Here is an 18,356-nt window from a genome sequence, read left to right as displayed (position 1 = left end):
TCTGTACCATGAGAATCACATGAACCTGTCTGTACCATGAGAATCACATGAACCTGTCTGTACCATGAGAATCACATGAACCTGTCTGTACCGTGAGAATCACATGAACCTGTCTGTACCATGAGAATCACATGAACCTGTCTATACCATGAGAATCACATGAACCTGTCTATACCATGAGAATCACATGAACCTGTCTATACCATGAGAATCACATCAACCTGTCTATACCATGAGAATCACATGAACCTGTCTATACCATGAGAATCACATCAACCTGTCTATACTAGAATTAATTTGTTGTAAGTCACCTGATTAGATACGTAACCTGACGAGGACAACAACCAGGTCAACAACACATTAGATTCCCTGGAGGACGTGACGTACCTCTCAAGGAATAGCTTCACTACCATCATACGACACTCTGGCCACCCCGCCTGTGTGCACTACCGTGTACACCAGAGGAAGAGTTCATACTGTACATCACAGGAAGAGTTCATACTGTACACCAGAGGAAGAGTTCATACTGTACATCACAGGAAGAGTTCATACTGTACATCACAGGAAGAGTTCATACTGTACATCACAGGAAGAGTTCATACTGTACATCACAGGAAGAGTTCATACTGTACATCACAGGAAGAGTTCATACTGTACATCACAGGAAGAGTTCATACTGTACATCACAGGAAGAGTTCATACTGTACATCACAGGAAGAGTTCATACTGTACATCACAGGAAGAGTTCATACTGTACATCACAGGAAGAGTTCATACTGTACACCAGAGGAAGAGTTCATACTGTACACCAGAGGAAGAGTTCATACTGTACATCACAGGAAGAGTTCATACTGTACACCAGAGGAAGAGTTCATACTGTACACCAGAGGAAGAATTCATACTGTACACCAGAGGAAGAGTTCATACTGTACATCACAGTAGGAGTGTTCATACTGTACACCAGAGGAAGAGTTCATACTGTACACCAGAGGAAGAGTTAATACTGTACACCAGAGGAAGAGTTCATACTGTACATCACAGGAAGAGTTCATACTGTACACCAGAGGAAGAGTTCATACTGTACACCAGAGGAAGAGTTCATACTGAACATCACAGGAAGAGTTCATACTGTACATCACAGGAAGAGTTCATACTGTACATCACAGGAAGAGTTCATACTGTACATCACAGGAAGAGTTCATACTGTACATCACAGGAAGAGTTCATACTGTACATCACAGGAAGAGTTCATACTGTACACCAGAGGAAGAGTTCATACTGTACATCACAGGAAGAGTTCATACTGTACACCAGAGGAAGAGTTCATACTGTACATCACAGGAAGAGTTCATACTGTACATCACAGGAAGAGTTCATACTGTACACCAGAGGAAGAGTTCATACTGAACATCACAGGAAGAGTTCATACTGTACATCACAGGAAGAGTTCATACTGTACATCACAGGAAGAGTTCATACTGTACATCACAGGAAGAGTTCATACTGTACATCACAGGAAGAGTTCATACTGTACATCACAGGAAGAGTTCATACTGTACATCACAGGAAGAGTTCATACTGTACATCACAGGAAGAGTTCATACTGTACATCACAGGAAGAGTCCATACTGTACATCACAGGAAGAGTTCATACTGTACATCACAGGAAGAGTTCATACTGTACATCACAGGAAGAGTTCATACTGTACATCACAGGAAGAGTTCATACTGTACATCACAGGAAGAGTTCATACTGTACATCACAGGAAGAGTTCATACTGTACATGGAACAAAATGTTAGCATCACCTGTGAATGGTCGGATGATGGCCAGATTCTGAGGCAAGGTTTCTGGCTTTAATGAGAATATAGCAACGTAGGCTTGGTGGTAGATACAGGAGAAGTGCATGACTTGTAGCCGGCCTGGTGTGACGGCGATGATCAAGGAAAAATCGGCCAGGTGGTACTGGAGCGTACCAACTATCCCTGTCCAGTTACCATCTGTCTTCTCCACACCCCACTGACCATCGCTCGGCTCACGCACCTCGTACCTGTGACACACACACTCTGTAACCTCACACGATCTAGCAATGGGAAAACCAGTTTACTTTCCCAGAGCGACACTACATCTACGAGAGACAGTAGTCTTGCTCTACATCAGCCTCCTTCTCTGAACAATATTCTTTTCATATTATAAAAATGAGATTATTATCATTCTGTAATTGAACCACTTTAACCTGTGGTCTGACACTTCCTTTAATGAATAATATCTGTGAGGTTCATGAGGAAGAAGATTGTCTCTGGCATCAATACCTCATCTATTGATATTATCTATCAGTCTTCCTCATTACCTGATGATATTGTCTATCAGTCTTCCTCAGTACCAGATGATATTGTCTATCAGTCTTCCTCAGTACCTGATGATATTGTCTATCAGTCTTCTCAGTACCAGATGATATTGTCTATCAGTCTTCCTCAGTACCTGACGATATTGTCTATCAGTCTTCCTCAGTACCTGATGATATTGTCTATCAGTCTTCCTCAGTACCTGATGATATTGTCTATCAGTCTCCCTCAGCACCAGATGATATTGTCTATCAGTCTCCCTCAGCACCAGATGATATTGTCTATCAGTCTTCCTCAGCACCAGATGATATTGTCTATCAGTCTTCCTCAGCACCTGATGATATTGTCTATCAGTCTTACTCAGCAGCAGATGATAGTGTTCATCAGTCTTTCTCATTACCTGGTTATATTGTCCGTAAGTCTTTCTCATCACCAGTTGGATATAACGCTGCTCTTTGAGGGCTCTAGGACGGTAGGACATACCAGTGATTCATGAGGGCACTAGGACACTAGAACATATCACTAATTTTGAGGGCACTAGGACACTAGGACACATCACTAATCCATGAGGGTAATAGTTTAGCAGGACACATCATTTTTCCATGAGGGAAACAGGACACTAGGATATATCACGAATCCATGAAAGCACGAGGACACTAGGACATATCACTAATCCATGAAGAAAATAGGACACTAGGACATTTTACAAATGCATAAGGGCAATAGGACAGTCAGACATGTCATTAATGAATGAACGCAACAGAACACTAAGATACATCACTAATCCATGAGGACGCTAGGACACTAGGACACTAGGACATATCAGTAATCCATGAAGGTAATATGACACTAGGACACATCGTTAACCCATGAGGGCAGTAGAACATATCACTGATCCATGAAAACACTAGGACTCTAAGACATGTCACTAATCCACGAGAGCACTAGGACACTAGGACATATCACTAATCCATTACGGTAATAGGACACTGGACACATCACGAATCCATGGGGGTACTAGGACACTAGGACCTTGAGGGCACCAGGACACTAGGATACATCGCTGATACATAAGGGCAATGGGACTGCAGGGATCATCAGTAATAGTTGAAAGGCTTTAGGACACTCCGACATATCACTAATCCATGAGGACACTAAGATAGTAGTATATAAGACTGATCCCTGAGGATAATAGGATAATGGGACATATCAGCGATTCTTGAGGGCACTAGGACACTAGGACACATAACCAATCCATGAGGACACTAGTACACTAAGACAAATAACTAATCCATTACGGTAATAGGACACTGGACACATCACTAATATATGAGGGCAATGGGACGCTAGAACAGAATGCTGATCTCTGGGGCACTAGGAGACGAGGGCAGAACGGTGATACATAATGATACTAAGACACAAGGAAACAACGTTGATCCACGATGGAAATGGGACACTCGGACACAATGCTGATCTATGGGGTCAATAGGACACTAGAAAAGAAAGTTAATCTCTGGGGCACTAGGAAACTAGGACAAGATCCTGATCCATGATGGAAAAAGGACAATAAGACGCTAGGACAAAACACTGATCCACGTGGGCACCAGGACACTAGGACGCAAAGCTGATCTATGAGAGCCCTAGGACACTAGGACAACACATCTGTGTATGGCGCCACTAGGACACTAGGACACAACTCTGATCCAAGGCCACTGAAACACGTGGAGAGAACGCTGATCCCTGAGGACACCAGGACAGTAGAACACATCGGTGATCCAAGAGGGTACAAGGATACAAGGCTGATCTATTGAGGTTTGGGTACACAACGCTGATCCATGAGAGCCTTAGGTCACTTAAACACATCGCTGATCCATGAGAGCACTAGGACACCTGAACACACCGCTGATCCATGAAAGCCCTAGGTCACTTAAACACATCGCTGATCCATGAGAGCACTAAGACACTTGAAAATACCGCTGATCCATGAGAACACCAGGACACTTCAACGCAACTCTGGTCCATGAAAGCGCTAAGACACTTCAACACATCGCTGATCCATGAGAGCACTAGGACACTTGAACACACCGCTGATGCAAGAGCATTAAGACACTTGAACACACCGCTGATCCCTGAGAGCACTAGGACAAGTGAACACATCACTGATCCATGAGAGCACTACGACACCTGAACACATCGCTGATCCCTGAGAGCAAAAGGACACTTGAACATACAGCTGATGCATGAGAGCACTAGGACACTTGAAGACATTGCTGATGCATGAGAGAACTAGGACACTTGAACACATGGCTGATGCATGAGAGCACTAGGACACTTGAACACATTGCTGATTCATGAGAGCACGATGACACTTGAACACGTTGCTGATCCATGAGAGCACTAGGACACTTGAAGATATCGCTGATCCATGAGAGCACTAGGGCACTTGAACACATCGCTGATTCATGAGCGCACTAGGACACTTGAACATACTGCTGATGCATGAAAGCACTAGGACACTTGAACATATCGCTGATCCATGAGAGCTCTAGGGAACTTGAACACGATTCTGATCCATAAGAGCAGTAGGACACTTGAAGATATCGCTGATCCATGAGAGCACTAGGACACTTGAACACATTACTGATCTATGAGAGCACTGGGACACTTAAACACATCGCTGATGCATGAAAGCACTATGACACTTGAACACATCGCTGATCCATGAGATCACTAGGACACTTGAACACATCGCTGATGCATGAGAGCACTAGGACACTTGAACACATCGCTGATCCATGAGAGCACTAAAACACTTGAGCACATCGCTGATCCATGAGAACATTAGGACAGGAACACATCGCTGATCCATTAGCGCACTAGGACACTTGAACATATCACTGATCCATGGGAGTACTAGGGCATTTGAACACATCGCTGATGCATGAGAGCACTAGGACACTTGAACAGGTCACTGATGCATGAGAACACTAAGAGTAAGACATCGCTGATCCATAGGAACACTAGGACACTTGAACACATCGGTGATCCATGACAGCACTAGGACATTCAAACGCATTGTTTATCCATAAAACAACTAGGACACTTGAACACATTGTTGATCCTCGATAGCACTAGGACACTTGAACACATCGCTGATCCATGGAAGCACTAAGACACTTGAACATATCGTTGATCTGTAAGAGCAATCAGACACTCGAACATATCGCTGAACCATGAGAGCACTAGGACACTTGAACACATTGCTGTTCCATGATAACACCAGGACACTTGAACACAACACTGATCCATGAGAGCACTAAGAAACGAACACATTGCTGATTTATGAGAGAACTTGGACACTTGAACACGTTGCTGATCCATGAGAGCACTGGGACACTTGAACACATCACTGTTCCATGATAGCATGAGGACACTTGAACATAACACTGATCCATGAGAGTACTAGGACACGAACATATCGCTGATCCATAAGAGCACTAGGACACTTGAAGAGATTGCTGATCCATTAGTGTACTAGGACACTTGAACTCCTCACTGATCCATGAGATCACTAGGACAATTGAACACACTGCTGATGCATGAGAGCACTACGACACTTGAATACATCGCTGTTTCATGAGAACATTATGATATTTGAACAGATTGCTGATACATGAGTACTGGGACACTTGAACACATCGCTGATCTATGAGAGCAATAGTACTTCTGAAAAACTCTCGATCCATGAGAGCACTAAGACACTTGAACACACCGCTGATGCATGAGAGCACTAAGACACTTGAATACATCGCTGTTTCATGAGAGCACTAGGACACTTGAACATATCGCTGATCCATGAGAGCACTAGGGAACATGAACACGTTGCTGATCCATGAGAGCACTAGGACACTTGAACACATCGCTGATACATGAGAGCACTAGGACACTTGAACACATCGCTGATCCGTGAGAGCATTAGGGGACTTGAACACATCGCTGATGCATGAGAGCATTAGGACACTTGAACACATTACTGAACCATGAGAGCACTAGGACACTTGAACACATCGGTGATGCATGAGAGCACTAAGACACGAAGAAACGACCGATCCATGAGAGCAGTGGGACTCTTGAACACATCGCTGATCTATGAGAGCACTAAGACACGAACAACTCGCTGATCCATGTGAGCACTAGGGCACTTGAAGACATTGCTGATCCATGAGAGGACTAGGACACTTGAACACATCGCAGATGCATGAGAGCACTAGGACACTTGAACACATTGCTGATACATGAGAGCACTAGGACACTTGAACACATTGCTGATACATGAGAGCACTAGGACACTTGAACACCTTGCTGATCCATGAGAACACTAGGACACTTGAACACCTTGCTGATCCATGAGAACACTAGGACACTTGAACATGTTGCTGATCCATGAGAGTACTAGGACACTTGAACACAGCGCTGATCCATGAAATCACTGGGACACTTGAACACATGGCTGATCCGTGAAAGCACTAGGGCACTTGAACACAACGGTTATCCATGAGAACACTAGGACACTAATATATCGCTGATCCATTAGAGAACTAGGACACTTTAAGACATCGTTGATCCATGAGAGCAATAGGACATTTGAACACCTCGCTGGTCCATGAGAGCTCTAGGACACTTGAACACTCTGCTGATGCATGAGAGGACTAGGACACTTGAATATATAGCTGTTTCATGGGAGCATTAGGATATTTGAACACATTGCTGATACATGAGTACTGGGACACTTGAACACATCGCTGATCCATAAGAGCACTAAGACACGAACACCTCGCTGATCCAAGAGAACACCAGGACATTTGAACACATCGCTGATCCATGATAGTACTCTGACACTTGAACACATCGCAGATGCATGAGAGCACTAGGACACTTGAACACATCGGTGATCAATGGGAGCAGTAGGACAACTAAAAACATTGCTAATCCATGAGAGCACTAGGACCCTTGGACAAGTTGCTGATCCATGAGAGCACTAAGACACCTGAACACATCCCTGACGCATGAATGCATTAGGACACATGAAGACATTACTGATCCATGAGAGCAATAGGACACTTGAACATATCGCTGATGTATGAGAACAATAGGACACTTGAAAGCATTGCTCATCCATGAGAGCACTAGGACACTTGAACACATCTCTGGTGCATGAGAGCACTAGGACACTTGAACACATCACTGATCCATGAAGGCACTAGGGCATTTGAACACATCGCTAATGCATGAGAGCCCTGGGACACTTGAACACATCGCAGATGCATCAGAGTACTAGGACACTTGAAAACATCGCTGATCCCTGAGGGCAATAGGACACTTGAACACATCGCTGATCAGTGAGAGCACAAGGGCACTTGAACACATCGCTGATGCATGAGAGCACTAGGACACTTGGACACTTTACTGATCCATGAGAGCACTAGGACACTTGAACACATCGCTGATCCATGACAGCACTTGGACACTCAAACATATCGCTGAACCTAGAGTGCACTTGGTCACTTGAACACGTTGCTGATCCATGAGAGCACTAGGACATCTGAACACATTCCTGATCCATGAGAGCACTAGGACACTTGAACACAACGCTGATCCATAAGAGCACTAGGACACGAACATAACGCTGATCCATTAGAGCTACTAGGACACTTGAAGATATCGTTCAACCATGAGAGCACTAGGACACTTGAACACCATGTTGATCCATGAGATCACTAGGACACTTGAACAAACCGCTGATACATGAGAGCTCTAGGACACTTGAAGACATCGCTGATCCATGAGTTTTAGGACAATTGAACACATCGCTGATATATGAGAGCACTAAGCCACGAACACCTAGCTGATCCATGAGAGCATCAGGACACTTGAACATATCGCTGATCCATGAGAGCACCAGGACACTTGAACATATTGCTGATCCTTGATAGCACTAGGAACCTTGAACACATCGCTGATCCATGAGAGCACTATGACACTTGAACGCATTGCTGATCCGTGACAGCACTTGGACACTCAAACACATCGCTGAGCCAAGAGAGCACTTGGACACTTGAACACGTTGCTGATCCATGAAAGCACTAGGACACTTGAACATATTGTTGATCTATGAGAGCACCAGGACACTTGAACGCAACGCTGATCCATGAGAGTACTAGGACACTAACATATCGCTGATCCATTAGAGCACTAGGACACTTAAAGACATCGCTGATCCATGAGAGCACTAGGACACTTGAACAACATGCTGATCCATGAGAGCACTATTACAATTGAAGACACCGCTGATACATGAGAGCACTAGTACACTTGAATATATAGATGTTTCATGAGAGCACTAGGACAGTTGAACACATCGCTGTGTCATGAGTTTTAGGACGATTGAACACATCGCTGATATATGAGAACACTCAGCCACGAACACCTAGCTGATGCATTAAAGCATCAGGACACTTGAACTTATCGCTGCTAAATGAGAGCACCAGGACACTTGAACACATCGCTGATCCATGAATACTAGGACAATTGAACACTTCGCTGATCCATGAGCTCACTAGGACACTTGAAGACATCGCAGATGCATGAGAGCACCAGGATATATGAACACATCGGTGATGAGTGAGAGCACTAGGACACTTAAACACATTGTTGATCCATGAGTGCAATGGGACACTTACACACGTTGCTGACCCATGAGAGCGCTAAGACACTTGAACACACTGCGTAAGCATGAGAGCACTAGGGCACTTGAAGACATCGCTGATATATGAGAACACTAGGACACTTAAACGCATTGCTGATCCATGAGAGCACTAGGACAATTGAATACATCGCTGGTGCATGTGAGCACTAGGACACTTGAACACATCTGTGATTCATGAGAGCATTAGGACACTTGAACATATCGCTGATGCATGAGCGCATTAGGACACTTGAACACATCGTCATCCTTGATAGCACTAGGAACCTTGAACACATCGCTGATCCATGAACAATATGACACTTGAACACGTCGCTGATCCGTGACAGCACTTGGACACTCAGACATATCGCTGAACCAAGAGAGCACTTGGACACTTGAACACGTTGCTGATCCATGAGAATACTAGGACACTTGAACACATTGCTGATCAATGATAGGAGCAGGACACTTGAACACAATACTGATCCATGAGAGCACTAGGACACGCTGTTCGGGCCCCGATCTCTCAAAAACGTTTTCACTCTATCCTTCCACCTCCAACTTGATCTCCTGCTTCTTCTTCTTCCCTCCACTTCTGACACATATAACCTCTTTGCCAATCTTTCCTCATTCATTTTCATCTTCACATACTTTGCCAAACTCAGTCACCAACCTCTGCAGTTTCTCACCCGAATAAGTCACCAGCGTTGTATCATCAGCGAATAACAATTGACTCACTTCCCAAGCCCTCTCATCCACAACAGACTGTATACTTGCCCCTTTCTCCAAAAGTCTTGCATTCACCGCCCTAGCCACTCTATCCATAAACAAATCAAACAGCCATGGAGACATCACACACCCCTGCCGCAAACCGACATTCACCTGGAAACAATCACTTTCCTCTCTTCCTACACGTACACATGCCTTACATCCTTGGTATGTGAATAGGAAAAATGGCCAGATGGCGTTATTTGATTCCGTGTTAATTAATATGCGTGTTAAAGAGAGACTTTTGGATGTTAATGTGCTGAGAGGGGCAGCTGGAGCGATGTCTGATCACTATCTTGTTGAGGCGAGGGTGAAGATTTGTAGAGGTTTTCAGAAAGAAGAGAGAAAGTTGAGGAGAATACAGCGGTGAGAGTAAGTGAGCTTGGAAAGGAGGCTTGCGTGAGGAAGTACCAGGAGAGATTGAGTTCAGAATGGCAAAAGGTGAGAACAAATGACTTAAGGCGAGTGGAGAGGAATGGAATGTATTTGGGAAAGTAGTGATAGCTTTCGAAAAAGAAGCACGTGACATGACAAAGGTGGGCTGTGGGTAGATTAGAAAGGGAAGCGAGTGGTGTGATGAAGAAGTAAGATTGTTAGTGAAAGAGAAAAGAGAGGCGTTTGGACGATTTTTGCAGGGAAGTAGTGCAAATGATTGGGAAATGTATACAAGAAAGTGGCAGGAGGCCAAAAGAAAGGTGCAAGAGGTGAAAAAGAGGGCAAATGAGAGTTGGGTATGAGAGAGTATCATTAGATTTTAGGGAAAATAAAAAGATGTTTAGGAAGGATGGAAAAAGTGTACATAAGATAAGAGAACAAATGGGAACTTCGGTGAAGGGGCAAATAGGGAGGTAATAACAAGTAGTGATGAAGTGAGGAGATGCAGCGAGTATTTTGAAGGTTTGTTTAATGTGTTTGATAACAGAGTGGCAGGTATAGGGTGTTTTGGTCTAGGTGGTATGCGAGGTGAGAGGGTCAGGAAGAATGGTTTGGTAATCAGAGAAGAGGTAATGAAAGCTTTGTGGAAGATGAAAGCCGACAAGGCGGCGGATTTGGATGATTTGCAGTGGAATTTATTAAAAAAGAGGGTGACCGTGTTGTTGACTGGTTGGTAAGGATATTCAGTGTATGTGTGGATCATGGTGAAGTGTCTGAGGATTGGCGGAATGCATGCATAGTTCCACTGTACGAAGGCAAAAGGGATAAAGGTGATCGTTCAAATCACAGAGGCATGAGTTTGTTGAGTATTCCGCACTCCACAGCCACAACCCATGTGAACAATATATCGATATGTCACAATCACATAATGTTGGTGAACGTGCGGTACAAGACATCATTAAGATTATTGTACACTGCAGTCAACCTCATGATAAACCTAGTCTTGTAATCAACTACAATGGTCCCATTGTAATTAATTACATAATTAAACATAATGTGACTCAAGACAAAAGCCTTTTAAAGGCCAATGATATACTTAATATCTTTGATTGTTCTTTTGATGGCTGTGAACTTCGCTATAGTTGCTATATTGGATTTACAAATACATCTTTGAGTTGTAGACTTACAAATCACCAACAGGAAGATGCACCTAATCCGCACAAGGAAAAAGATTACAGGACTTGTGGTACAGCAGCTGGTACACAACTGGAAGATTCTCAACACTGGTGTAGCAGTCATAAGAAAGTACAAATAACAGGAACAGATTTTATCATTGTGTCCCTTACTCAACAGCCAAACAAAAGCCTAAGACTATTGCTCCTACAACTATCAAAGAGCACAGCAGGAAAGGTTTCAAATAGCTGAATAGACATATGAGATCGGATGACCCATACATACAGGCTTCAGTCTAGTCTCCCGGTCTGGAGTTCACAGCTGTCTCCTGGATTTCGTTGTCCTCTCTATGTATTTTTCATATCTAGTGTAATCAAGATTTTGGTAATGTCAGTTTGATAAGTCTGACGATGCCCTGTGGCTCTTTTAAGCTCCCATGGTTCTCTTTGCTGCCATGTCCACTTCCAGGTATCTCAGACTCTTCACTTCCAAGTATCAAACTAAAAAATCAATTCCTAGCGCTAGGTATATAAAGGAAAGTTAGAAGCTTCAAAGTGTGTAACGGCGTCTTGTATGTAGCCTCTCTTACGTGAAATTGGCGTGAGCTGCGAAGGTGTTGAGCATCCTGATGTCGACTGAGTCTATAGGGGTCAAGGTGGTCCCTGGTGCATCGCTGTTCCGCCTGAAGTCTGCCATAGGGATGAAGGGAAGAGCAACGATCTGGAACTTGTGCCCCATGAAGTTCTCTGGTTCTTCTGAATATATGAGATGATATGGTCAATGAAAACAGCATGACTGTAGCCTAGATTATTTCAGAAAAATCTTCAAAGCAGCAGAGCTAACCAACATACGTACCAATGCATAGTAGACGGTGTGTTTCTATAACAAAGCCAAGGTGGTGGAACATTAGAGTAGAAAGTGCCGTTGTGTAAGAAATTAGGTCAAAAGAAACTCAGATAATCCCATAGCCAACATGATAAAGTAAGTTACGTACATTTGCGTAAAAAAAGGCAAAGAGTTCTACGACAAAGTAGACGTCAATATGAAACGTAAGTTGATGAAACTAGCAAAAGAACCTTAAGGAATTTATGTTACAAGCAAGAGAGTCATGACCCAGTCACTAGCTCAATTGATTGCGCAAAACCGTGACTTGGTTCAAGACAACGAATGACTCGAATGACTTTTTTTGCGTCTTTATTTACGATCGAAGACGCAAGCCATGTCTCGAATCCAGACTTCCAGCAATAAACGGAATGAAAATGAAAGAATTGACAGATATTGATGACTTATACGAGAGCAATGTAAGAGGCGAGAAATGATATAGTTAAACCCTTGATTGACCTTCTTCAGTAAATCACTTGGAAAGGAGAAAGTTCCATATTAATGGAAATTTGCCATTGTAACACATATTCGAAAAAGGCAATAAGTTGTTTTCCGGAAATTATCGTCCTATTACGTTTGTAGTTAGAAAACCAGCATTCAAGATAGAATTGTAAACCATTTAGAATCACTACTTAATGAACGAGTATCAGTATGGTTTACGACAAAAATCTACATGTCTGACAAATCTGCTTGATTGATGTTATGATACAATCAACATGGATGATGAAAGTAAAGCACTTTATGTCATCTATCTACATATCCAAAGAGCTTTATATGACATACCGCATCAAAAATTACCAGGAAAAATTAAGTGATATGGCACTGATGGAGTTGTACTTAAGTGGAGAGACATTGACTGACTGGCCAACAATAAAGACTTATGATTATTGGATATATATATATATATACATATATATATATATATATATATATATATATATATATATATATATATATATATATATATATATATATATATATATATATATATAGAATTGATAGAGATGCTCTGTGGAAGGTATTAAGAATATATATATATATATATATATATATATATATATATATATATATATATATATATATATATATATATATATATATATATATATATATATATATATATATTATCCCTGGGGATAGGGGAGAAAGAATACTTCCCACGTATTCCCTGCGTGTCGTAGAAGGCGACTAAAAGGGGAGGGAGCGGGGGGCTGGAAATCCTCCCCTCTTAATTCTTTTTTAATTTTCCAAAAGAAGGAACAGAGAAGGGGGCCAGGTGAGGATATTCCCTGTGGCCCAGCTCTCTGTTCTTAACGCTACATCGCTAACGCGGTAAATGGCGAATAGTTTGAAAAAAAAAAAGAAAGAAATATATATATATATATATATATATATATATATATATATATATATATATATATATATATATATATATATATATATATATATATATATATAAACAGAGAAGAGGTAGTAAAAGCTTTGCGGAAGATGAAAGCCAGCAAGGCAGCAGGTTTGGATGGTATTGCAGTGGAATTTATTAAAAAAGGGGGTGACTGTATTGTTGACTGGTTGGTAAGGTTATTTAATGTATGTATGACTCATGGTGAGGTGCCTGAGGATTGGCGGAATGCGTGCATAGTGCCATTGTACAAAGGCAAAGGGGATAAGAGTGAGTGCTCAAATAACAGAGGTATAAGTTTGTTGAGTATTCCTGGCAAATTGTATGGGAGGGTATTGATTGAGAGGGTGAAGGCATGTACAGAGCATCAGATTGGGGAAGAGCAGTGTGGTTTCAGAAGTGGTAGAGGATGTGTGGATCAGGTGTTTGCTTTGAAGAATGTATGCGAGAAATACTTAGAAAAGCAAATGGATTTGTATGTAGCATTTATGGATCTGGACAAGGCATATGATAGAATTGATAGAGATGCTCTGTGGAAGGTATTAAGAATATATGGTGTGGGAGGCAAGTTGTTAGAAGCAGTGAAAAGTTTTTATCGAGGATGTAAGGCATGTGTACGTGTAGGAAGAGAGGAAAGTGATTGGTTCTCAGTGAAGGTAGGTTTGCGGCAGGGGTGTGTGATGTCTCCATGGTTGTTTAATTTGTTTATGGATGGGGTTGTTAGGAAGGTTAATGCAAGAGTTTTGGAAAGAGGGGCAAGGATGAAGTCTGTTGGGGATGAGAGAGCTTGGGAAGTGAGTCAGTTGTTGTTCGCTGATGATACAGCGCTGGTGGCTGATTCATGTGAGAAACTGCAGAAGCTGGTGACTGAGTTTGGTAAAGTGTGTGAAAGAAGAAAGTTCAGAGTAAATGTGAAAAAGAGCAAGGTTATTAGGAACAGTAGGGTTGAGGGTCAAGTCAATTGGGAGGTGAGTTTGAATGGAGAAAAACTGGAGGAAGTGAAGTGTTTTAGATATCTGGGAGTGGATCTGGCAGCGGATGGAAACATGGAAGCGGAAGTGGATCATAGGGTGGGGGAGGGGGCAAAATTCTGGGAGCCTTGAAGAATGTGTGGAAGTCGAGAACATTATCTCGGAAAGCAAAAATGGGTATGTTTGAAGGAATAGTGGTTCCAACAATATTGTATGGTTGCGAGGCGTGGGCTATGGATAGAGTTGTGCGCAGGAGGATGGATGTGCTGGAAATGAGATGTTTGAGGACAATGTGTGGTGTGAGGTGGTTTGATCGAGTAAGTAACGTAAGGTTAAGAGAGATGTGTGGAAGTAAAAAGAGCATGGTTGAGAGAGCAGAAGAGGGTGTTTTGAAATGGTTTGGGCACATGGAGAGAATGAGTGAGGAAAGATTGACCAAGAGGATATATGTGTCGGAGGTGGAGGGAACGAGGAGAAGAGGGAGACCAAATTGGAGGTGGAAAGATGGAGTGAAAAAGATTTTGTGTGATCGGGGCCTGAACATCCAGGAGGGTAAAAGGAGGGCAAGGAATAGAGTGAATTGGAGCGATGTGGTATACCGGCATTGACGTGCTGTCAGTGGATTGAATCAAGGTATGTGAAGCGTCTGGGGTAAACCATGGAAAGCTGTGTAGGTATGTATATTTGCGTGTGTGGACGTATGTATATACATGTGTATGGGGGGGGGGGTTGGGCCATTTCTTTCGTCTGTTTCCTTGCGCTACCTCGCAAACGCGGGAGACAGCGACAAAGCAAAATATATATATATATATATATATATATATATATATATATATATATATATATTTTTTTTTTTTTTTTTTTATTACTATTTATTTTGCTTTGTCGCTGTCTCCCGCGTTTGCGAGGTAGCGCAAGGAAACAGGCGAAAGAAATGGCCCAACCTACCCCCATACACATGTACATACATACACGTCCACACACGGAAATATACATACCTATACATCTCAATGTACACATATATATACACACACAGACACATTCATATATACCCATGCACACAATTCACATTCTGCTTGTTTCATTTCCATCGCCACCATCCCACCCCGGGAATCCATCCCCCTCCCCCCCTCATGGTGCGGATAGCACAGGAAAAACAAAAAAGGCCCCATTCGTTCACACTCATTCTCTAGCGGGCATGAAATAATCCCCAAAACCACGCCCTTTTTCCCACATCCAGGTCCCAACAACTTTCCCTTTGGTTTTCCCCCCAAAACCTTTACTCCCCGATTAAATCCACTGACCACGTCCCCCCCGGGTTACCATCGTCCAATTCCCTATTCCCTTTGCCCTCCTTTCACCTCCTGCTGTTCGGGCCCCCGATCACACAAAATCTTTTTCACTCCATCTTTCCACCTCCAATTTGGTCTCCCACTTCTCCTCGTTCCCCCCACCTCCGACCAAAATTCCTCTTGGTCAATCTTTCCTCACTCATTCTCTCCATTGTGCCCAAACCATTTCAAAACCCCTCTTCTGCTCTCTCAACCACGCTCTTTTTATTTCCACATATCTCTCATACCCTTACGTTACTTACTCGATCAAACCACCTCGCACCACACATTGTCCTCAAACATCTCCTTTCCAGCACATCCATCCTCCTGCGCACAACTCTATCCATAGCCCACGCCTCGCAACCATACAACATTGTTGGAACCACTATTCCTTCAAACATACCCATTTTTGCTTTCCGAGATAATGTTCTCGACTTCCACACATTCTTCAAGACTCCCAGGATTTTCGCCCCCTCCCCCACCCTATGATCCACTTCCGCTTCCATGGTTCCATCCGCTGCCAGATCCACTCCCAGATATCTAAAACACTTTACTTCCTCCAGTTTTTCTCCATTCAAATTACCTCCCAATTGACTTGACCCTCAACCCTACTGTACCTAATAACTTTGCTCATATTCACATTTACTCTTAACTTTCTTCTTTCACACACTCTACCAAACTCTGTCACCAGCTTCTGCATTTTCTCACATGAATCAGCCTCAAGCGCTGTATCATCAGCGAACAACAACTGACTCACTTCCCAAGCTCTCTCATCCACAACAGACTTCATACTTGCCCCTCTTTCCAAAACTCTTGCATTCACCTCCCTAACAACCCCATCCATAAACAAATTAAACAACCATGGAGACATCACACACCCCTGCCGCAAACCTACATTCACTGAGAACCAATCACTTTGCTCTCTTCCTACACGTACACATGCCTTACATCCTCGATAAAAACTTTTCACTGCTTCTAACAACTAACCTCCCACACTATATATTCTTAATACCTTCCACAGAGCATCTCTATCAACTCTATCATATGCCTTCTCCAGATCCATAGATGCTACATATAAATCCATTTGCTTTTCTAAGTATTTCTCACATACATTCTTCAAAGCAAACACCTGATCCACACATCCTCTACCACTTCTGAAAACACACTGCTCTTCCCCAGTCTGATGCTCTGTACATGCCTTCACCGTCTCAGTCAATACCCTCCCATATAATTTACCAGGAATACTCAACAAACTTATACTATGTAATTTGAGCACTCACTCTTAATCCCTTTGCCTTTGTATAATGGCACTATGCACGCATTCCGCCAATCCTCAGGCACCTCACCATGAGTCATTACATACATTAAATACCTTACCAACCAGTCAATAATACAGTCACCCCCTTTTTTAATAAATTCCACTGCAATACCATCCAACCTTCTGCCTTGCCGGCTTTTCATCTTCCGCAAAGCTTTTACTACCTCTTCTCTGTTTACCAAATCACCCTACCCCCCTTTGCAAATGCAAAAACCCTATATTTTGCCTTTTTCATAAAACCCTTACAACCTTCAAAATACTCCTCCCTCTCCTTCTCCATCACCCTACTTGTTTTTACCCCCCCATTTGCGCCCTTCCTGAAATTCCCTTTGCTCCCTTTTCTTACGCACTTTTTTTTTTTCCAAAAAATTTTTTATTTCCCTAAAAATTTTGTATTTTCCCCCAACTTCATTTGCCCTCTTTTTCACCCTTTTCATTTCTTTGACTCCTGCTCTTTCTTTTTTAACTCCCCCCAAATTTATTTTTTCCGCAAAATCGTCCCCAAATCCCCTTTCTTTTTTTCACTAATAATCTTAATTTTTCACCCAAATCCCATTTTAAAACAACCCACCCCCCAACCCTTTCTGCCCAAGTCTTTTTCGCAACCCCAAATTTCCCCAAATACATCCATTCCTCCCCCTTCCCCCTTTTTCCTTTTTTTCCCCTTTTTTTTCGTACTGGGCCCCTTTTTCCCCGTCTCCTTCCCAAACTCCTTTCCTCACCCCCTCTTACCCCAAAAAATTTTTTTTTTTGAAAACCTACAAAATCTTCACCTTAGCCTCCCCAAAATAATGATCAGACATACTCCCAGTTGCACCCCTCACACTTTCATCCAAAAATTCTTTTCGCGGCCTGTCAATTCACGTAATCCAAAACGCTCTTGGCCTCCCTCTTACAAGTAATTTTTTTTTTTTCCCTTTTTAAAAAGGTATTTCCCTCACAGTCCCTTTTTCGCTATAAATTACCGTCTTCCCATTTTTAAAACCCCGAACACCTTGTATACCAAAAATTCCCTCAACGCCCCATTACTCATTTTTGCATTCAAAC

At 42.6% G+C, this 18,356-nt stretch overlaps 1 protein-coding gene across 1 annotated transcript in view; it reads right to left on the bottom strand.

Moving 5' to 3' along the window:
- The window catches only part of LOC139757322 (glutamate receptor ionotropic, kainate glr-3-like), an 82,507-nt gene extending 70,384 nt beyond the window's left edge, over window positions 1–12,123 (bottom strand). Inside the window, exons 1-2 of the mRNA XM_071677746.1 lie at window positions 11,995–12,123; window positions 1,808–2,049 (exon numbers count right to left, since the gene is read on the bottom strand). Coding sequence (XP_071533847.1) covers window positions 1,808–2,049; window positions 11,995–12,101 — 349 coding nt within the window. The 5' untranslated portion in view covers window positions 12,102–12,123. The remainder of the gene's footprint in view (window positions 1–1,807; window positions 2,050–11,994) is intronic.
- Between the last annotated feature and the right edge of the window lie 6,233 nt (window positions 12,124–18,356).

The sequence above is a fragment of the Panulirus ornatus genome, chromosome 25 (genome assembly GCF_036320965.1).
Source record: "Panulirus ornatus isolate Po-2019 chromosome 25, ASM3632096v1, whole genome shotgun sequence".
NCBI classification, from domain to species: Eukaryota; Metazoa; Arthropoda; class Malacostraca; order Decapoda; family Palinuridae; genus Panulirus; species Panulirus ornatus.
Note: the sequence above shows the minus strand (reverse complement) of the source record. Positions and strands in the feature narration are given on the sequence as shown.